Below are 19,754 nucleotides of genomic sequence, written 5' to 3' on the forward strand. Positions count from 1 at the left end.
CCTGTCCTTCTTTTCTTGGTCAGGGCCTATTTACCCTTAAGCTAAGGACGCCTTTCTTACTATCTTTCTTACCTCACCTTTTCCCTTGTCTGAGTTAGAACCCCTCCTTTTTTCCCTACACTGCCTTTACCTCAGCAGTTATCAGTCAGGAAGTATTCTCTGGTTATTTTTCTCCTAAAAGAAGAGTGTGAGCTCCAAAAAGATAAGAACATCTTTTATCTCTGAATGCCCTGTGCCTGGTTCAGTGCCTGGCCTGTGACAGCAATCTGCAAAATGTTTGTAGAATGAATTTACGGTACCTGCAACTCCAGGCTCTCAGAGTTTGGTTTCCTGATGAGAAAGGAGGCACTCTCATCCCAGACAGGGGCTGACGTTTGGGAAACAGTCTGGTGGAGATGAGGGGTATGATCAGTGTTGACATTTTCTCCTCTACGCCTCTCATCCCTCCCATTCTTAGTCCTGCAGCATTTCCTAATACCTTAGTTTTATGAGAAGTATCTCCCACGGCAATAGTAGCATAAGGGCTGGGAGGCTTGGTACCTTTTCGGAGCTGGAAAGAGAATGTTATTCTTAAATTTGGACCAGTTAGGCAGATTCCCCCCTCCCCTCACAAATTACATCCACAGCCAGTGGCCCATGTCCCCATGTCTCCACTTGACAGCCCTCACCCTCCTGGCCTCGAACAGAAAATTCTTCCCACCCCAGCACCACCCTGGGAGAGAGGAATTTGGAATTTACTATTCCAAATACACTAGGAGCATCCAAACCTGAGGGATGTAGAAGAAGGGCCAGGGAGCTATGGGGCGTGGGGAGCATATCTCACCGGCAGGTCCTCAGCCCGCTCCAGGTAGACGGAGAGCAGGGCCGCCGCCAGTTCTGCACTCTTCTGAGTCTGGATCAAACTGTTCACCTGCAGCACCTGGGGAAGGACACATGGGAGCTGGGGAGTGGTAACTGACACTCTGGGGCCTGGCATATGCCTTAAAAGCTCATAGAAGAGTTTACCTTGACCCATCTTGGGTCCCTTCCTTCCTCCAGCATCTTTCCTTACCTCCTCTAACTCAGCAGCAGTGGGACGGGGGGTCAGACGCTCCAGACACAAGTGTAGGCGGCCAGATGGGACATCCTCCAGGGTCAGCCACTGTGGAAGTGGGCAGGGTTAAGACTTGGGGGCGTGGGGACAGGAACTATGAGAATGAACCATGCGTCAAGATCAGGACAGACTGCTGATTCTAATTCCATGCTCACCTCATCGAGGAAGCCATTGTTTAGGACTGTGGTGAGACTCACTTTACACCTGTAGAGGAGAAAGATTAAGGTCTATGGTCAAGAGCCAAGTCTTTTGTCTCCAAGGTCTACAGAGGCCCAGCCCATCTTCCCCGCTGGACGCCCCCCGACCGCCTCACCTGCCCAGAAAGTCATCCTTGTCCAGGTCCTTGTCAAAAACTTCAACCTCTAGCTCTTGGCCTGGAATTGATGTGACGATCACCTAGTGGGAGAAAATAGTGGGATCCTTTCGTTTTCTTCTCAGAATGACTGGACACCTCCCCCAGTCAACTGAACCCCAGAAGTTTTTTAGACCACTCTCAGAGCTGGGGGAGGAATGGGGCAAGACTGGGAAGAGTCTTAGCCCTCAATTCTGACCTCAAAGACCTCGTTCCAACGGGGATTGAGATCTTCCCGAACAACACGGCTCCGGAAGCTTCGTCCTCCCAGCTTTAGTTTGACATAGGGGTCTGACTTCCCCTTCACTAATCCCCCCAAGAAACGGTCTTTGGCAATCAGGTCCTGGGCCTCTAATACATGAATCCGAAGCACATTCTGTAAAAGGGACAGATGGGGCACCAGGTGGCGGTCAAAGAGAGAATACTGTCAGACCCAACCCTGAAACAGGCTTTGCGCACGTAGGGTGGGCAAACAGACTCCAGTACTTTCCAGATATAGACTTACCTCCGTCCCAAAGTTACTGTCAGGAGTAGTGTGACTGGGTCGAGGTGGGGCATCCACACTGCTGCCTGTCTGGGGGCTCTCGTCGTCCAGGTCCCAAGCTCCAGGAGTACTAGGCACAGCAGGGAAGCGCACTTCTGATGAATCCAAGTACAAGAGCTGGGAAGGGTAGTGTGATTGTCAAATCAAAGCAGTGCATTTAGCCACCAGCAGGCAAGGTATGTGGGGGCTGGGGGGGGCGGGGCAGAGCAGGGGCTCTGACAGGGAAACTAGGTCCCTGCCTTGGCTGTGCTTATCTCTGGGGGGTTCACTCCACACTCACCCAACTCAGACACCATGTCTTCCCCCAGTTAGATCAACAAACATTTTTTGTGCGTCTGCTAGATGCTTTCAGATACACTAGCTCATTTCATCGTAGAGGATCCCCTTTCCTTACTCTTAATACCACCAGGAATCCACGAGGCCCTTCCCCTCTACCTCCATACCCTCATAACCAGTTTCATGTACAGCCGGGAGTTTGGGCCAGAGCTGCTGAGCTGGAACCACTGGTCCAGGGTGAGTTCAGGGGCAGTCAGCAGGCGAGCCAGAGGCAGGGTCAACGCCCCTAAAGTCAGGGCCCTGGAGTCATCCTTCACCTATAGGCACAGGAGGAGGGGATGGAGTGAGGGATTAGGGAAAAGGGAGGTAGACTGCGGAAATGATGACGCAGCTGCAACTCATTCTCTCTGTGCCAATCAAACCTTTTGCTCCACTCCAGGCCATCCTTTTACAGTCCTCTGCCTACTCTACAGTCCCTTCCTCCTTTGCTCTTTCTGGTCTCATTACCTGGAAAGTTCTCATTCTGCTCTTCTCTGCCTATTTAAATCCTACTGATACTTTAAGACCCTCTGAAAATCCTACTTCCTTCACAAAGACTCTCTAGTTACTCCAGCCTCTGTACCTTTCTCTGGCCATCCTAAGCACTATACTATGGGTATTTTACTCCCAATGATTAATGTTGAATCATTCTTAGATGGTTATATATGTTTGTCTCCTCTCTGAAACTAGCCAGTAAGCTTCGTGAGGGCAGATACTGTATTTTGTGATTTTTCTATGACCTTAAAAGTGCTAGATGTCTGGGAGGCTGGGACTGGCATATGCACACTACTCTATGTAAGGGAGGCTGGGACTGGCATATGCACACTACTCTATGTAAAACAGATAATCAATAAGGACCTACTATATAGCACAGGGAACTCTACTCAGTACTCTGTAATGACCTATATAGGAATAGAATCTGAAAAAAATAGGTATATGAATACGTATAACTAAATCACTTTGATGTACATCTGAAACTAACACAATGTTGTGCTAACCCTATACTCCAATGTCAAATTAAAAATTAAAAAAAAAAGTTAAAATCAAATAAAAATAAACCAGAAAAAAAAAAGTGCTAGGTGTCTAGCTGGTGCTCAATATGTTCCTCTCTTCTTTTAACAGGGTTTTTGTTTAGTTTTTGGCTGTGCCGCATAGCATATGGGATCTTAGTTCCCCAACCAGGGATTGAACCTGTGCCCCCTGCAGTGGGAGCGCAGTCTCAACCACTGGACCACCAGGGAAGTCCCCTTCTCTTCTTTTAAAAAATAATTTTTTTGAGGCATAATTTACATACCACAAAAATCACTCATTTTAAGTGCACAATTCTCAGTTATAAAAATGATTCTAGAGAGACAGGTGGGGAACCGTGGAGAGTAGAAGAGGTGGAGAGTCTAGGTAGGTGGACTGAAAATAGAGATCATGGAATTCCCTGGTGGCCTAGTGGTTAGGACTCCGTGATCTCACTGCCAAGGGCCTGGGTTCCATCCCCGATCAGGGAACTAATATCCCGAAAGCCACACGGCACAGCCGAAAAAAAAAACAAGAAGAGAAAATAGAGATCAAAGGAGAAGATGGAGAGAAGAAATGGTGCAGATCTGAGAAGACAGAATAGGGTATCGAGGAGGGACTGATAGGTGATTCTCTCACCTGCACATCGAGCTCCTGGCTTCGAGGGTCTTGCAGGAAGAACCGGAAGGCCGCCTCCCACACCGGGCAGTTGGTGTTATAGACAGCCTGGAGATGTGCAGGATGTAATCAAGGTACATGCCACAGTCCCAGTCCTGTTTCTCCAGAAAACCCTTCCTCTTACAGGCATCCTAAAGAGAACACTTCATCCCAAGAACAGTCCTCCCTCCTCCTGTCCCCACACACACACGACACCTGGCACAATGATATCCTTGTCCTGGCCCTCACCTTGCTCTCCTGGGTCACATCCTGAATTGACAGCTGTACCATGGGGTTGGGCTCCTTGTTCCCCTTCTTCAGCTGTGGGGGGGTAGAATTCAGAAGTCACTATCTTGGTTGTTTTTGTTTTTGTTTCAGTGAAGGAAGGACAGCTGTCATCAGAATCCTTCCCCTCGTGCTTCCCTGGTGGCACAGTGGTTAAGAATCCACCTGCCAATGCAGGGCACACGGGTTTGAGCCCTGTTGCGGGAAGATCCCACATGCTGCAGAGCAACTAAGCCCATGCACTGCAACTACTGAGCTTGCGCTCTAGAGCCCGCGAGCCACAACTACTGAGCCTGTGCACCTAGAGCCTGTGCTCCGCAACAAGAGAAGCCACGACAATGAGAAGCCCGCACACTGCAATGAAGAGTAGCCCCTGCTCGCTGCAACTAGACAAAGCTTGCACACAGCAACAAAGACCCAATGCAGCCAAAAATAAATAAATAAAATAAATAAAGATTATAAGCGAATATTATGAACAACTTTATACAAATAGTTAGAAAACATCGATTGAATAGATAATTTAAAAATATAACTCACGGGACTTCCCTGGTGGCGCAGTGGTTAAGAATCCACTTGCCAATGCAGGGGACACGGGTTCAAGCCCTGGTCCAGGAAGATCCCACATGCCGCGGAGCAACTAAGCCCATGCGCCACAACTACTGAGCCTGCACTCTAGAGCCCACGTGCCACAACTACTGAAGCCCGTGCGCCTAAAGCCCATGCTCCACAACAAGAGAAGCCACGACAATGAGAAGCCCGCACACTGCAATGAAGAGTAGCCCCCGCTCGCTGTAACTAGAGAAAGGCCGCACACAGCAACGAGACCCAACGCAGGCCAAAAAAAAAAAAAAAAAATCGTACTCCTGGACCCCCTCTTTGGAACCCTTGTGTTACATGTTGTTGCTACTGAAGCAGAGCAGGCCAGGGGAAGGGAGAGTGTGGGAATGCTGCACCCATGGCTTCCTGTTCACCTGCCCTCAGAAGCCACACTCACAGGAAGATCCTGGGCCCGATCCAGATAGACAACTAAGATGGCAGCTGATGGGGGCTCCGGGTGGGAGGAGACTCCTCGGTTCCACTGTAGAACCTGGTGTGGGGTGGTAGTAGTCAGACCTTCATCCCTCCAGCCCCCCATACTTCTAGCTATGTATTTCTCCCCTGCTAGCTTCCTGTTTTCAGTGTTAGTTACCTGCTCCAGTTTTTCTGCATCCGGCAAAAGTGAAAGCCATTCTAGCCTTAAGTGAACTTGGCCTTGCCCACTTTGTAGAGGGAACCACTGGAGGGAGAGGTAGAAGTGAGGTATAGTAGAGATCATATACACCCAATCTCTTCCCCACCAATGTAGCAACCACCGTCTACACAATGGGGGACAGCACCCTCCACCTTCCTCTTCTCTCAACTTACTTCATCCATTACTCCAGCCTGCAATACTTTCCCTACATCCAGCTTCATTCTGGGGGCAGTGAAAGGGAAAAGAGGGGAGTGTTACAATTAGCAACATGTCATTCACTGGCCCCCTTCTCATCCACACAGAAATAACTGGCACATCTCAGACTCCCTTCTTACCCTCCGGAAATATATATGCATGTGTGTGTGGTGGGGATGAGGGGTGGGAAGGCTGGGAAGGAAAATGAAAATATGATTCCCAGGCCTGGAAAAGGATTATAAGTACCTCTGAGACCTTGGTGGCCCTGGGGATTTAGAATCCTAACACAGGCAGAGTCTCACCTGCCCAGAAAGTCATCTTTGTCTGGATCCTTGTCAAACACTTCCACCTCAATTTCCTGTCCTGGGACCTCGTGTACCATAACCTGAAGAACACAGAGGGATGAGGGTCCGCAGGTGTGAAGATCATCCAATCAGCATATTCTCTCAAATCTCCTGGAGCCTCCCCATCTGACATAGCCCCACTTGTTGGCTCTCCCACCTCATAAGTCTCTCCCCACTGGGGGTTGAGTTCCTCATCAATGACACGACTGCAGAATGTCTGGGTGCCTACTCGCACCAGTGCGTAGGGGTCTGACTTGCCCTCAATCAGGCCCTTTACGTATTTGTCCTTGGAACTCAGCCCTCGAGCGGCTAGCAGGTGAATCCGAATAATGCCCTGAGGGTAGGAATCATATTGTGAGAAATTAAAGACCCACCACAGGGTTCCTGAGAGAATGATCTATCTAATAGGGGAGAGACCATACCCTGGGAAGAGGGGAACGCAACTGGGCCACATCTTGAAGGTCAGGCACAAGGGGCACCAATAATCGGTTGGGCAACACAAGAAAGGCAGCGATGGAATCCATGATCATGGTGTCAGAGAGGGAGCTGAATGGGGGATTGGAAAAGGAGGTGAGTGTGTCAATATTTCCCCACCGCCAACTATGTTTCCCACAACCAAGAGAGACCTTAAAGCTAGAGGGAAGTCCTTTCTTGAAAATACCTTTTTGCTTCTCTTCTACCCTGATTTCCCACCTACTGCTCTGTCCCCTCCTCACTGCCATCGCAGCTCTTCTTTTGCCCTTTGCCCTGGCTGAGGAGTCTGTAGCCCACTTCATTCTCTACCAAAATGCACAGTCCCCCCACAGAAGAAAAATCACAGTATGAAACTTTTCAGGGGTATTTGTCTGATCTCCCCAACTACGGTCAAGGCTCTTAGAGGGCATCAGCTGCATCTTTTACTGCTCTGTATCCCTTAAACCCCCAAACCAGGGCTGGAACACTTAGCAGGTGCTCGATAAATCCTTCATACCTGAGTCCTGGGATATCCAGCAGGTTGGTCATCCCTGTCCAGTTGATATCTAGGGTCTGGAAGCAAAGAGCAGGGGGATCGGGACAGAGCATATGGTGGCATGGTCACACCCATCCAACAGTTGCCAGACCCTCAGCCTACTTGTCAGTTCCCTCCCCCATTCCCCATAGCTTCCAGTCCTCTCTGCTTCCCCCGCTTCCCTACCCCTCCTCAACGTTTTCCCTTACCGGGCGTCGGATAAAGAACATCGACACAGCCCCCACGATAGGAAGGTTCCCAATGAGTGGTTCAAGAATCACCCGTAGGACACCCTGCAGCTGGGGCAGGAAGAGACGAACAAAGCCTTTCCTCAGAAACGGCCTTCTTTCCCTCCCAGACCTCCCCAGCCTTGGTTTTCCCAACCTCCCACTTCCCCATATCTAATGAAACTTAGGGCAAAGGCTTCTTATGGAGGCCCCTGACAACTGCCCCACCTGCATGCCCTTGACTCCTGCTTTGCAGAAATATTTCTTCACTTCCACATCGATCTGTACATCACCTACGTAGCTGGGAGTTGGTGAGGAAGAGAACAGAGGATTAGTACTAGGCTGAAGTGGGTAAGGGGAGTGAAGTAGTCAGAGTGACCAGGAAAGGGAATCGGGAAGAGTGGTGAGTGGCATTACCTGATGTTCAAGTCCAGCAGGATCTGTTCTTTCCTCTGAGCAGGGTGAACCCTGACTCCTACGATGCGCAGTGGCTGCAGAGATGAATGCTTGAGAGGGGAGGGAAAGGCCCCTTTGGGCCACCCATCTCCCCTGCTCCATCTCTTCCCTGTCGTTACTTTCCCTCCTACACACGTACCTTTTCACCCAATTCCACTCGTGTAAATGTAAATGTTTGCAGGTGGGGGTTAGATCCTCGAACAGCTGGGGCCACAGTTTCGGCCAAAAGCTTCTCCATATACTGGCCCAGGAAGGGCCAGACCTGGGCCACAATCTGGGAGGAAAGGGAGCTTGTCATAGGAGAGCACTGCCTTCCCTCTAAAGGCAAGTTCCTTCAGACTCCTCCCCATGGGGAGGCTAGATTTGAAGCGTGGCAGGGTCTGACAAGAGAGCGAACCCCATTCCCCCTCAGGAAAAACAAAACCCAAGACAAGCAACCCTCACCTTATTTAGCCACTCAGCTTTTTCCACATCTGGGAAGCTGACCTGGAGGTGGAGAACGTGGAGATAGTGAGGAGCACTGTCCTCTGCCCGTAGTTTCCTAAGATGCCAGGTGGATGCTCACTAAGGAAAGCTAAGTGTGACAGGGCCTCCTCACACCCAGGGGTTGGGGGAGGGGCCGGGATGTCCTGAGGATTCATTCCTCCAGGGGGTTTGGGGCCCTGGGAGCTGACAGTGTCAGCCACACAAAGTTGCTTTGCAGATAGCTCAGGGGTGTGAAACGATGACAGCTGCTGGGGCAGAGAGGAGGAGGAGGGAAGAGAAGGGCACATTCTTTCCGGAGGGGGAGGTCCTGACAAATCAGAGTTTGAGGAGGAAATCCTGGGATTGGAGAAGTCCTGGTTCCTTTTACCAGCCTTCCCTCTGCCCCTCGAACTGGGGCTTCTACACCAAGAGGTGAAGCAGGATGCGGCTCCTGTGTTAGGGAGGGGCCAGAAGAGCTATACAGGGCCAGGCTGGTGTTTTCTTTCTTTTTAATCGGTGTTACTCTTGATGGGAAGGAAGGACACCTGTGCTTTGTACTGGGGGAGGAGGAGGGGTAGTTGCTTTAGGAGGAAAATTAGTTTCCATGATGAGAAGTAGGAAGAACAGAGACTCTTGCTGCCTGGGCTACAAGTCCCATGGGACCATTTCTTCCCCTTTCTCCTCCCCAGTCCAGGGTCTGGGAAGCATAGCTGTGTTTGCCTAGTGTCAACTTTTTCGGTACGCGGGCCTCTCACCACCGCGGCCCCTCCCGTTGCGGAACACAGGCTGCGGACGCGCAGGCTCAGCGGCCATGGCTCACGATCCCGGCATGCGGGATCCTCCCGGACCGGGGCACGAACCCGTGTCCCTTGCATCGGCAGGCGGACCCCTAACCACTGTGCCACCAGGGAAGCCCTGCCTAGTGTCAACTTTGATTCCCCCAGGCAGGCACCTCTGCTGGGAGGAGCAGGAAGGGAGGGGCCGGGAAGGGCCGGGTAACGGGCTCGGCATCTGCAAGGCCTGAGAAGCCATCGAGGGCCCTTACCACAGGAGAGGGGGCGTAGAAATAGGGTCCTGGCCCCAACCCAGCAGGCGCAGCCCGCAGCCCGGAAAAGGGTGGGGCCGGCCAGGGGCGGTGGAGTGCGGCAGCGGGCACTGCAGCAGTCACACTACCCTCCCCCCAGTACCCCCGCCCTTTGTCCAGCAGCCGCCTCCGCTGCGCTGCGGCCAGGCCGCCTGAGGCTGGAAGGCTAGGGCCGGAGGGTCCATCCGGGTGCGGGAGCTCGACTGGGCAATGCTCCCGGGGAGGGTCTCGGGATATGAGCGGGAAGAGGGAGAAGAACCTTATGGCCTTAAATAGGTTTAAAAAAAAAAAAAGTCTTGGGGAGGACAGGAAAGAGGAGGGAACCCACTGAGCGGCAACGGGAACAGGGACGCCCAGGAGCAGTGTGAGTGGCACCAGAAACGAGGAGGGGCGTTCGAGCGGTTTGGTTGGAGGAAGAGCCACGGCTGAGACGGGCTCCCCAAATGTTATTGCTCTTGCCCAAGCGTAGAGGAAGAAGTCCTGATTCTGTGGAAGAATCGGGATCCGGGCGTGTGGAAGGGGGGGCAGGTAGTGGATAGTCGGTCCAAAGAGTGGCGCGTCCCTGCAGGTAAGAGGCTAGCGGGCCAAAGGGGAAAGTCTGGGGCCCATCGTCCCAAGATGCGGAGCTGACTTTAAGGATAGGGAGGGAGAGCCCGAGAACTAAGGGGCAAGAAGGGGACTATGCTGCACTGAGGATTGAGGGTGGTCGCTCACCCAGGCAGGTAGTTCTCGATGGCTCATGTAAAGAGTTTTCGTCGTGAGCCTCTCCTCATCATCCAGCAGCTGTCGCGCTACTCGAAGGCTCCGTTCTTTCTCCTCGCGGACCCGGCGCCAGCCCAGGTAGAGGGCGAGGCCGAAGAGCACAAAACCCACGCTGAGTCCTATTGCCCCGGCCAGGTACACCGGCACCAGCACCAGCAACCGCCGCCCGAACGAAGTCAGCACCGCCAAGGCCTCACCCGCGGCGCCTGGGCCGGCAGGTTGGTTCCCAGAACTCTGGTCCAGCTTTGCGTGAGCAGTGGGAGGCTGGTCATGGGGGTCGGAGGGAACGTAGGGCTGGTCCACTGGGCTGGGGCGGTCTCCAGGAGAGCGGTCCATGCTGCCACCTCTGGGAGGACCCGCCCGACCCAGCGACCAGCTAGAGGTTGCCTACTTCTGAGACCAGATTCCCCGCCTACAAACCATAAACCCCAGAATGGGGGAGGGGACTTAGAGCCACGCCCATTCGTTCTGACGGTTCGGGTTGGTCCGTGCCGCATAGATGAAGGTGGAGTCAAAAGACCGAAACCCCGCCCCCTGCCTCGGGGAGAGGAAAGGGCTCGGGAGAGGCAGTACCTTCCTGATTGGACCGGAGTGCCAAGATGGGCGGTCTGAGATGGCGGGAAAAGGAGAAAAAAGGCTAAAGAGCAGCATGAGATTAGCCAGAAAGAGGGGGAGGAGCGGCGTACAATTTCAAGAGGAGAGGCGGGACCAGGAGCTCCCCCACGTGGGATTGGAGTGCCTATGGTATGACGTCATGCAGAGCCGCACCGGCAATTACTCTGTTTTAGAGAGAGCTGGAGTTGCGAAGTTGAGGGGTTGTGGAGCGTCGGGATTTCCTTCCCCTCCCTTCAGACGGTTTGGCAGAACTTGGTCTGCGATTCCTACATGTTCATTTGTCTCCTTTCCCACGTTTTCATACTTTAAGCACATTCCTTATCCTTCTACTTTTTTTTTTGCTGGTTGTCCTTATAAAAGGAAAGTAAATTACCCTATTTGGAATGAAAGTGTTCGATGATCGACCCTGTTTATCTTGTTCCCAGTCCTCTATTTTGTCTATGCAGTGTAACGACAGACTCTAGAGAAAACTGGAGAACCCGAAAATTACAGAATTGAGATAATCTAGCCTTCAGGCAAGAGGGAGGGGGGAAAAAAGCGGAGTGAATAGGAAGTGAGGCTTTATTTCTCTTTAGAAATCTCCAAGTTAGTTCATTCTATGTCCAAGAATTAGTCATCTCTATTTTAAAGAGCAAATTAAAACTAAATTGGCTCCAAGGGGGGTGGGGTCTCAGCTGCCGCAGAAATGATTACATTTTCCAAGAATTCCTGACCCTGAGGAACTGCTAGGACACTAAAATGGGAAATCAAGAGTAATGAGACAATTCTGTTTCTCATTTGCCTGGGTTATAAGGAAGGTTTAGAATACAGTCAGATGTAGAACTAAGTTCTACATCGCACTGTGTAGGTTTAGGAAGGAAAAAATGCAGGGTATATTGATGATGACTCTTGTTACTAGTTAACTGGACTTAGAGGTGTACTGTTGTCCAGGGACTTAGAAACTGGACTGATTGGAAGCCCAGGAGGGACAGATTGGTCATGATTACCTTCTAATGCGAGGTATGTGGGGCTTGTGTTATTCTGTTTGGTTTACAGCTGTTAAATTTTATCTGGCTCTGCAGGACATAGATTTCATCAGGCTATGTTTCATCAAAGCTGTTTAAAACTTATCCCTCCCTCCCTTAATCTTAAATTTTCTCACTTCCCTTTCTCTACTTCTCTGAAACAGTATCTAAACTGCTTCTTTCAGTTTGCAGAACTGTGTAAGGAACAGTTTTCCATCTGCCTCCTATGTTCTCTGTATTCTCAGAGATGAGCAGGTAAAAAAGGAGCTCAAGGAGTTTGGAGGAGGTGAGTGCCCACCAACTTGATGAACCAGAACTATAGCAGGAAAATGGATGAACATCCTCAGAAGGAAACCTCCCTATAAACTGAAATTTGCCAAACACTGGAGTAGGGGAAGGGATCCCTTAGGCTGGGGGATGAAGAGGGTGACCTATGGAAGTTCCTTTTCAAACTTTTCCCCTTTCTCATCCTATCTAGATCATCAGATCCTCCTACTGAAGACAGTGTATGGAGGACAAAAGCTCATCCCCAGGAAGGTCTCTTCCCAGCTGGGGCCCAGGAGCCACAGAATCAGCAGCTGCAAGGCACCGGAACAAGTAAACAAGATGGGTCCCCGCCCATTGACAATTCTGCTGCCCAGGTGCCACCTGGTGGTGATAAGCAGTAAGTGGGTAACATGAAAAAGGATGGCCATTTGTTAGAGGAAGTGTCTCAGCGAGGAGAGCACTTAGACTTCCTGGTTTTGCAATCTGCATTTATATGTAAACTACAGCTGCCTCCCAGGGTTGGATGTGGTAATCTGGTCCCAGCCTACTCTCCAAGATGGAAGGGGCAACGGGATTTGAGGAAACTTCCTCTGTATTATTCCTTGTAAGTTACTGGAAAGTAGTGGTTCCATTGCTGGATGGCTATCATTAGAACTTTCTTATGCCGAGTCTGGAGTCAGACTGCCTGAAGAGATTCCTAGTTCCATTCCTTACTAGTTGTGGAGACTTGGGTTGATTACCCTCTTTAAGTCTTTCTCCTCTGCAAAACAAGTATAATAATAATGCCCATTGTGTCAGTGAAATATTGCATGTAAAGTGCCTAACACAGTACCTTGGTTTATATTAAGTACTCACATGTTAGCAATTTTTCTAGAACTCTCTGCTTATTTCCTATGCAGCAACACAGGACCTTTTTCTCCATAAGGTAGCCCTTCATATATCTGAAGACATCTATTTGGTCAACCCTCAGTCTTCTCTTGCCAGTTTTTTTCAGATACCCCACTGGTTTGCCAATGGCCCTCTGCAAAAACTATTTAGAAGAACACACAATACTTCAGAACTGGTTCCACTCAGATAGACGTGGTAGAACTACTATATTTACAATGCAGCACTATGGTTCTTTTACCCTTATGGAGTTTCTAGAAAGGTACCTAGAACATAGCAGCCTCTTGATATTTATTAACTGACATATTATGAAGAATAAGATTTTAATTTTTTGCAGCCAATTGGAAGTCCCATGTTGTTCTCACATGAATTATTGCTAATATAGATCTCTGCATTTGTTTCTCAGATAGGCTCAAGCAATTTTTAGAGGGAAGGTCGGTCAGTCCAAATTGACCCTTTGTATTAATTTAGTCAATACAAGTTACAGACACTTTCCATATTACTTAGTGTTTCCTTGTGTTACTGTTGGTAACTGGGCTTTTCATATTTTTATACAATTAAAAAAAAAAAACCATAGCCCTTGGGTATATCACTAGAGACTAGGGATTTCTCTAACATGAATGTACTAGTCAACATTTACTAGGCACAAATGTTCAGTTTTGATTCCATCAAACTCTACTGTTAACTGACCCATAATTATTCTCTTATCTGCAATGACTTAGCAGGTGAGAAAGAGGAAAGCAGTTCCTGACATCTGGGAGCTGGCCTGACACAGCTAGGCTTTGGAATTATTAGGATCTGACCTGGGCTCACAGGTACTGTTGGACACAATCTCACAAAACACCAATATCAGACAAGACTACTCAGTGACTGTGATGAAGTGAGGCAAAAAACAAGATCACTTCACAATTTTGTTTAAGCACTAGACAAGGTCAGTGTGCAAACCACAAAACACCAAACATCCCCCTCTCCCAGCTAATGCAGCTTCAGCTTCACTTTAGTCTGCCCTTTTTCTAGAGAAGATAAAGATATGCAATTATAAAATTTTCCCTGCTTCCCTGACAGCACTCAATTTAGAGTGAAGCTCCACTTCCTTGAACCTTCCCCCGACTCACTTAATGAAGTTCAAGTCCTGTAGGGTCCTTCCTAACACCCTCTTGCAAGACACACCGTGGTTCCAAATGGCATCCTCTCTCCATCACTGCAATGAGCATTAAACCCAACTTGTTCAATTGCAGGTGTATTCCTGGTGGTCTTTAGCTGGAGCACGTTAATAAAGTACATACGACATCTACAGTTTCCCAAATCTATCTCTTTAGAGATACTTGGCAAAAAAATAATAAAGTTAGCTTGTCAGGGTTTGGCTAGGATGAATTCATGTTGATATCTATGATCACATTTGTCTAAATGCTCATAAACCATCTCTTTTAATAAACCAGAATTGTGCCAGAAAATCAACATCAGGCTTATCAATATGTGGTTTTTAGAATCCACAAACAATATTTCAGTATTTGCCCATTTTTAGTCTTTCGTGCTGCAGCACCGCCCCCCCCCCCCTTTTTTTTAAATGACTGGCCTTAACCTAGCCCACCATCTCCAACCCCAGGTGTAACCTGAGTGATCAACCAGACAAGAGAGCAAGAGGTAGCAGCAGATATCATGGGGAAAGAACAAACCAGGATCACTCTCTCTACCCCCAAATCCACTGTCCCATAGACACTTGAGTTGTTTCCCCTCCATCAGCCATGAGCTGAGGAGGAACTGAGGTTTGGCTACTGAGACCCTTGGCCTTACTGACTCTTAATTGGATTTAAAACCTCTGTGGTTCTATGTGGAGGCAGAGGGAAGAAAGGGACGAACCCTGAGGCTTGTGTCCCCAGAAGAACTCTCCTTTCCCCAGCACCTCTTAAGCCTTGAAGGCTTAAGGCACTGGTGACTGAGGAAGGGATGGGGTAGGAGTTACATCAACTGCTGTCAACTCAGAGAGCAACTGCCACCTGCCCTGCTCTGTTTGAATAAGGGAAGGATCTGTCGATACATATCCCATTCCCATGTCCCAGCACATCCACCCTTCTTAGTACCTGCCCCCTAAATGACCCTAGGAGCCCTGGTTACTAAGGCAACCTGTGAATAGTTCCTGCAGATAGAAACCAAAACAGATGGGACTATTTTTAAACAAGACTAGGTGGCTCCAATGTTTTTACCTCACAACATACCTTCCCCAAAGCCCCATCTGATCTTGTTCTGGGTCCCTACCCTTCTTCACTGGCCTCCATCCATCCTTACCACTATGTGAGAGTGGGGTCTTTATTTCATTTTGGCAGGAGATCAATTTACTGCTCCCATCTTCCACACAGAATATCTAAGCAAGTTTTCACTGCCTCCATTTGTTAAAAATATATTTTTTTATTTCTTTGGAACGTGGTGGGCCCTGCCCTATGGATGTCCAGGCCAAGCCAAGGTAATGAATGCTCCCCTAGTCTTTGGGCTGGAGTACTATGGTCCCCGCCTTCCCATGGGCCCAGGAGCAGTTCCTGTATTGTCCAACTCAGCTAGGCCCCAAATTGTCTGAAGGCTCCTATCAGGCCTTCTCTCCTGGCCACCCACTTCCCAATCTTTCCTGGCTTCCCCTCTGGGCAGGGTATTTTTTTCTTCCAAAGCCAGTGCTGGAACCTGTGCTGTGCAGAAGAGAGGACAAGACCAACGATGTCCCCCAAATTCCCATCAGAGAACACACAACCCCTCAGTCAGTCCTTCCTCTGCTGGCTTCAGTCTGCATTCCTATGCAAGCCCCCTCTGTGAGGCTAGAAGATGGACAAGAGGACCCTCATAAAAGGGAGGTGAGAGAAAACACACCAACCCAACCCCTGCTCAGAAGCAAACTCCTGTAGTCTCTTGTCCTAGTTCATGAGTGAGCCCTTTGGACAGGGCCTGGGAGGGCTAGGCGAGTGGGTAGGTAAGGGCCCCTCGACCCCAGCCCTGGGAGGCTATACCAGGGGAATGTCCATTAGCCCCATCAGTGTGGCATGGCTGTGATACGCATGCTCTGGGAGGCGATGGGGTAAGTCACCATGGGAGTGGTGGTGTGGCTCATTGTGATTCCTGCCAAGGGTTGGGCCATCGATACAGCCACAGGAGCCACAGATACAGCCACAGGAGCCATGGAGACAGGTGGGGGTGCCATTCCCTGGGCAATTGTTTGAGCCAGAGCAGCCGACAGTGGCGTGATCTCTGGGTTCAAGTGTGGGGGTGGGGGGGGTGGAGCAGCAGGCGGTGCAGCATTAGCTGGGGGAGCGGCTGGAGCTCCCGCAGGGGCCACCAGTTCTTGCTGGGACACGGGGCGAGGCTGTAGAGCCTGGCTGCTGAGAGTAGTGTGAGTCTGGGCGATGCCATGGTTAAAAGTGGCGACAGTGCCCACGGTGGGGGCCAGAGTCTGCTCAGTTGCTGGTGCAGTGGAGCTCAGGGTCATGACCTTAGCCTGATTGCGGAACTGGGCATTTTGTTCCAGCAGTACCTCGTTGGTGGCCAGAAGGTTGCTGACCTGCTTCTTTAGCTCCTCTACCCGCTTCCTGAGCATGGCATTCTCTTCCTCTAGTAGCCTGCACTCCACCCCTCGGGGTGGAGCCAGGCTGTATTCATATGATTCAAAATGGGGGCCATCTGGAGGGCAGCATCCACCTCGCCGGCGCTTGGGGCCTGGCTCATGGTCCTCAAAGCCCCTGTCAGGGAGGTCGTAGATATCATAGAGGTCATGACGTCGTCCTGGGGGAACTGGGCCTGTTGAGCCCCCACCACCAGCACCTCCTCCACCTCGGGCATCAAACTCAAAATCCCGCTGCAGGTGACGGAACTTGCACTTGGCGCCTCTCTGGCAATCACCCTTGAGAAAGTCACGGCAGATAGGGACCTCCTCCTTCCCATTTGGTAGGTCAGCTGGTGAAAGGCCCAGGCCGGCTGCCACTTTCTGCCTCAGCCGAGGGGGCAGTTCTCCTGTCTTCTTATAGCCATCCTCATCCTCCTTGGAGCCATGGATGAATCGGCAGTTTGGGCGGCTACACTCCTTGTTCTGGAAGTCATGGCAGAAGATGAACTCGTTTTTGCTCACCCCCAAGTTGGACACCTCACTCATGTCCGGATGGCGATAGCGGCAACGCTTGCCTCGCTTGCACACATTCCTCAGGAAGTCTCTACAGATAGCATCTGAGCTGGCCCCGCCACTGCCTGCCCCTGTCCCACTGGCCTCCTCGCTGCCACCGCCTCCAGGGCCTCCACCGCTGCTCCCAGTGCCGTTGGCATAGCTGTCCCGGTCAGGCATCCTGGTCCCCCCCAACTCAGGGCTTTCTTCCTTTTCTTGCCACCCTTGGTGACTGCTAGGAAAGAGGAGAGCTGTGTCAAACAGGAGTCCTCCAGTGAGGCCAAACTCTTGCTGACTGTACGGCAGGCAGTCCAGCAAGAGGCAGGCCAGAGGCATAATGGCTCTGGAGATGGAGAATCTAACAGATGAGAATTCTGCCTGGACTGGCTGGCTTGTCAGAAGTCTTGCCCAGGCCCTGTGCACCTGGTCTAGGTCAGAATGATTCACACTTGCCTGGCTGTCGGAGGGAGGGAGCTGGGGTGAAGCTACCTCATCTCACTAATGGTGATATGCCAAGGAGAGAGCAGGGAGAGAACAGTGTTGGATTTTATTTCCCCTTCTGAACTGACCTTATTAAAGTTGTGGAATCAAAATTAAAACTGCTGTTGGTGTCTCATTAGGCTAAGAGGAGACTGAGAACAGTGGCTAAGATAAGCTGCTGAGCTACTAAGGGCCGTGGATAATGGAGTACTGGTGACATTACTTCCCTGACCCCCTCTTCCATGGGATCTCAGGTGAGGACTCTGTGAAGTTATCAGATCTCTAGACCCCACGAAATCCTGAGTAGAAAGACTGGTATCACCAGCTTTAGGGCAATACCTAAACCTGTCATTTTTTGGTATTCTCTCCCATATTACCATTATTCTCAACTCTAGGGTGGTCAGCCCCCTCCCCCTCCATTTCAGGGGAAGAGTTCTACAGCTGGAATCTCTACTTATAGACCTCAAAAGGACAAAACCATTTGTGGCAAGATCAAGGCAATAGGAAGGAGTTACTTTCACAGGAACAAGTGACTTTTCTTTCCCCATTCTATACCCCTCCTACCCCTCCATCGGAAGATCCCACTGACATCAAACCATACCATTCCTTGCCCTATAAAGATGCTCTTTACTTACAGACTCTATAAAAGCTTTTAAAGTCTCCTCTTTCCCAAAAGAGCTCAAGAACGTCAGTCCACTGCCCTGGTTCTAGCGCTGTCCTCTCCCCACAGCCAACAAGACTAGGAGTCCCTGCTACCACGTGTCTGACCTCCTAAGCCTTTCCTAGCCTTTTCAGGCTCCCCCTGCTGTTCAAATAGGAAACCTTTATATTGTTTCCCCTTGAGTATAAGGGAATCTTTCCAATTTCTTTGGCCTTGACCGCCCCCAACCACCCGGTCCATTGCCTTGACTTTGCCTTCAAGACAAAATGAACCCTAAAATGAACCGACTAGGTCACAGGCCAGAGTTGCAAGAAAATCTGTAAAAGAGGGGTCATCTTCCTCCAAAGGGAGGTAGTCTCAGAAAGACAGAAACAATCAAGCAAAAAAGAGTGGGAAAAGAGAAGACACAAATTTTCACTAAAAGGGAAATGACCTGGTGAAAAATAAATGGCATCTATCCAAGCCTGACCCGTGTTACAAGTCCCACCAGAAGCTGATAATCATATCTGATATTCCTCCCCACCCAACTTTCCCAGGATTGTTTGATACCTGAGGTAGCTCAGGTGAAGTCCGGGGCTCCTGTGGGTCTCCACCTCCACATCACTGCTGGGTTCTGAACAGGAGAAAAACAGAGACTTGGGTGTGAGAAGGGGTAAGAATGGAGAACTACGGGGTGGTTGTTATAAGAATGAAGTCTGACAAAATGGCAAGAGCTCTGGGCACGTCAAGATTTCCTTAGGATTCAAATTGAACTTCCCCTGTCAAAGGGAGAAGCTGCCAGTAAGAAGAGAGTAGTAAGGAACAGAACTAATTTGGAGAGCCTAGGAGGACGGGTTGGAAAACCAGCCCTAAGTGAACAAAGCGTGAGGGGCACCCCGTCTCAAGGTGAAGGAGGATGTGGGGATCAAAGCCCGGCCTAGGGTTGGGGTTAGGAACTCCGAACAGGGAGCCGTGCAAGGGCAGCGACTGACAGTGCAATGGGATGGCGGATTAGACTTGAGGGCGGTGACTGTGACGCTTCTCAACACCCCAGAGTTTGCGAAAAAAGTCCTAGGAGTTTACCGCAGCATGTCTCTAGCCTGGCAGGTTCTGTGCAGTGCCGCCGGAGCTCAGCCGGGGACCAGGTGAATAGGACACTAAACGGAGCACTTAGTGAAGCGGGGAAGGGGACTCCAGGTGACATCAAGCAGAGGGGATGGGCAGGGCTGTGACGTCACAGAGCTGGCGTTTACTCGCGAAGCGGGGTCAGTCAGAAAAGGGATTCGGCCCTGATACGTGAGGAAGAGCCAAGTCGGTCCTGGGGGGCCTTGTGTAGCCCGGCCGAGCCCAGCCGCTGGGCCGGCCCCGACTCCTCCCCTCCGGGCGCGGCCTCCACCTAAGTCTCCCGCCTCCCTCACCTGCCGCCGCCGCCGTAGTTGCTGCTGCCGCCTGCCGGTCCTCTAGCTTCGACAAAGAGCCGCCTACCCTATCGCCCTTCCGCTTCCTGCGGAAGAAATGACACTCTAGCCACCAGACCCGGAACCACACTCTATGGTGTGCGAAGTACTTGCGCGACAAGCCGCAGGAAGTTCCCAGCAAGCTTTGCGTGTCACCATGGCAACCTGACCCAACAGCCAAGAGCCCCCAAAACGACTTTGTAATGCAGGCCTAGACAAGGGAGGAGGGGAACCACATTTTGCCCCTGTGCCCGCGAGATCAGCT

General features: G+C 50.7%; 2 protein-coding genes and 2 long non-coding RNA genes across 11 annotated transcripts in view; 2 read left to right on the plus strand and 2 right to left on the minus strand.

Annotated features, from left to right (window-relative positions):
- Nucleotides 1-5,004, plus strand: part of LOC132598005 (uncharacterized) — a 14,854-nt gene extending 9,850 nt beyond the window's left edge. For 2 of the 3 annotated variants that reach the window (XR_011377780.1, XR_009565613.2), the window contains exons 2-3: nucleotides 3,427-4,064; nucleotides 4,348-4,747. This is a non-coding gene — a long non-coding RNA (uncharacterized lncRNA). Of the gene's footprint in view, nucleotides 1-3,426; nucleotides 4,065-4,347 lie in introns of all 3 variants that reach the window. The other variant, XR_009565614.2, reaches the window with a different exon arrangement.
- ESYT1 (extended synaptotagmin 1) overlaps nucleotides 1-10,444 on the minus strand; it is a 14,493-nt gene extending 4,049 nt beyond the window's left edge. Inside the window, exons 1-24 of the mRNA XM_030866646.3 lie at nucleotides 9,959-10,444; nucleotides 8,140-8,181; nucleotides 7,835-7,969; nucleotides 7,657-7,730; nucleotides 7,468-7,540; nucleotides 7,222-7,311; nucleotides 6,995-7,050; nucleotides 6,447-6,570; nucleotides 6,182-6,358; nucleotides 5,983-6,065; nucleotides 5,659-5,707; nucleotides 5,444-5,530; nucleotides 5,249-5,341; nucleotides 4,219-4,290; nucleotides 3,952-4,038; nucleotides 2,433-2,582; nucleotides 1,951-2,106; nucleotides 1,645-1,821; nucleotides 1,407-1,489; nucleotides 1,249-1,297; nucleotides 1,052-1,141; nucleotides 824-919; nucleotides 479-550; nucleotides 300-386 (exon numbers count right to left, since the gene is read on the minus strand). Coding sequence (XP_030722506.1) covers nucleotides 300-386; nucleotides 479-550; nucleotides 824-919; nucleotides 1,052-1,141; nucleotides 1,249-1,297; nucleotides 1,407-1,489; nucleotides 1,645-1,821; nucleotides 1,951-2,106; nucleotides 2,433-2,582; nucleotides 3,952-4,038; nucleotides 4,219-4,290; nucleotides 5,249-5,341; nucleotides 5,444-5,530; nucleotides 5,659-5,707; nucleotides 5,983-6,065; nucleotides 6,182-6,358; nucleotides 6,447-6,570; nucleotides 6,995-7,050; nucleotides 7,222-7,311; nucleotides 7,468-7,540; nucleotides 7,657-7,730; nucleotides 7,835-7,969; nucleotides 8,140-8,181; nucleotides 9,959-10,342 — 2,586 coding nt within the window. The 5' untranslated portion in view covers nucleotides 10,343-10,444. The remainder of the gene's footprint in view (nucleotides 1-299; nucleotides 387-478; nucleotides 551-823; nucleotides 920-1,051; nucleotides 1,142-1,248; nucleotides 1,298-1,406; nucleotides 1,490-1,644; nucleotides 1,822-1,950; nucleotides 2,107-2,432; nucleotides 2,583-3,951; nucleotides 4,039-4,218; nucleotides 4,291-5,248; nucleotides 5,342-5,443; nucleotides 5,531-5,658; nucleotides 5,708-5,982; nucleotides 6,066-6,181; nucleotides 6,359-6,446; nucleotides 6,571-6,994; nucleotides 7,051-7,221; nucleotides 7,312-7,467; nucleotides 7,541-7,656; nucleotides 7,731-7,834; nucleotides 7,970-8,139; nucleotides 8,182-9,958) is intronic.
- LOC132598006 (uncharacterized) lies at nucleotides 9,027-17,446 on the plus strand. 4 transcript variants are annotated; one of them, XR_011377782.1, is made up of 4 exons: nucleotides 9,027-9,608; nucleotides 10,028-10,224; nucleotides 11,811-11,911; nucleotides 12,104-15,994. It is a non-coding gene; the product is annotated as an uncharacterized lncRNA (long non-coding RNA). The 4 variants fall into 4 exon arrangements; XR_011377783.1 differs by lacking the exon at nucleotides 9,027-9,608 and adding an exon at nucleotides 9,623-9,812; XR_009565615.1 differs by lacking the exon at nucleotides 9,027-9,608 and adding an exon at nucleotides 16,286-17,446 and having other exon boundaries at nucleotides 9,840-10,224; nucleotides 12,104-15,617.
- On the minus strand, nucleotides 13,645-19,526 carry ZC3H10 (zinc finger CCCH-type containing 10). 3 transcript variants are annotated; one of them, XM_060306847.1, is made up of 3 exons: nucleotides 19,451-19,526; nucleotides 18,603-18,666; nucleotides 13,645-17,144 (listed from the first exon to the last, which is right to left on the minus strand). In XM_060306847.1, exon 3 carries the CDS (start codon nucleotides 17,090-17,092, stop codon nucleotides 15,794-15,796), a length of 1,299 nt encoding a protein of 432 aa, XP_060162830.1. In that variant the 5' UTR covers nucleotides 17,093-17,144; nucleotides 18,603-18,666; nucleotides 19,451-19,526; the 3' UTR covers nucleotides 13,645-15,793. The 3 variants fall into 3 exon arrangements, with proteins under 3 accessions (XP_060162830.1, XP_030722519.1, XP_030722517.2); XM_030866659.2 differs by having other exon boundaries at nucleotides 13,645-17,147; XM_030866657.2 differs by lacking the exon at nucleotides 19,451-19,526 and adding an exon at nucleotides 19,116-19,234 and having other exon boundaries at nucleotides 13,645-17,147.
- Between the last annotated feature and the right edge of the window lie 228 nt (nucleotides 19,527-19,754).

Source organism: Globicephala melas, chromosome 10 (assembly GCF_963455315.2).
Source record: "Globicephala melas chromosome 10, mGloMel1.2, whole genome shotgun sequence".
Taxonomy (NCBI): Eukaryota; Metazoa; Chordata; class Mammalia; order Artiodactyla; family Delphinidae; genus Globicephala; species Globicephala melas.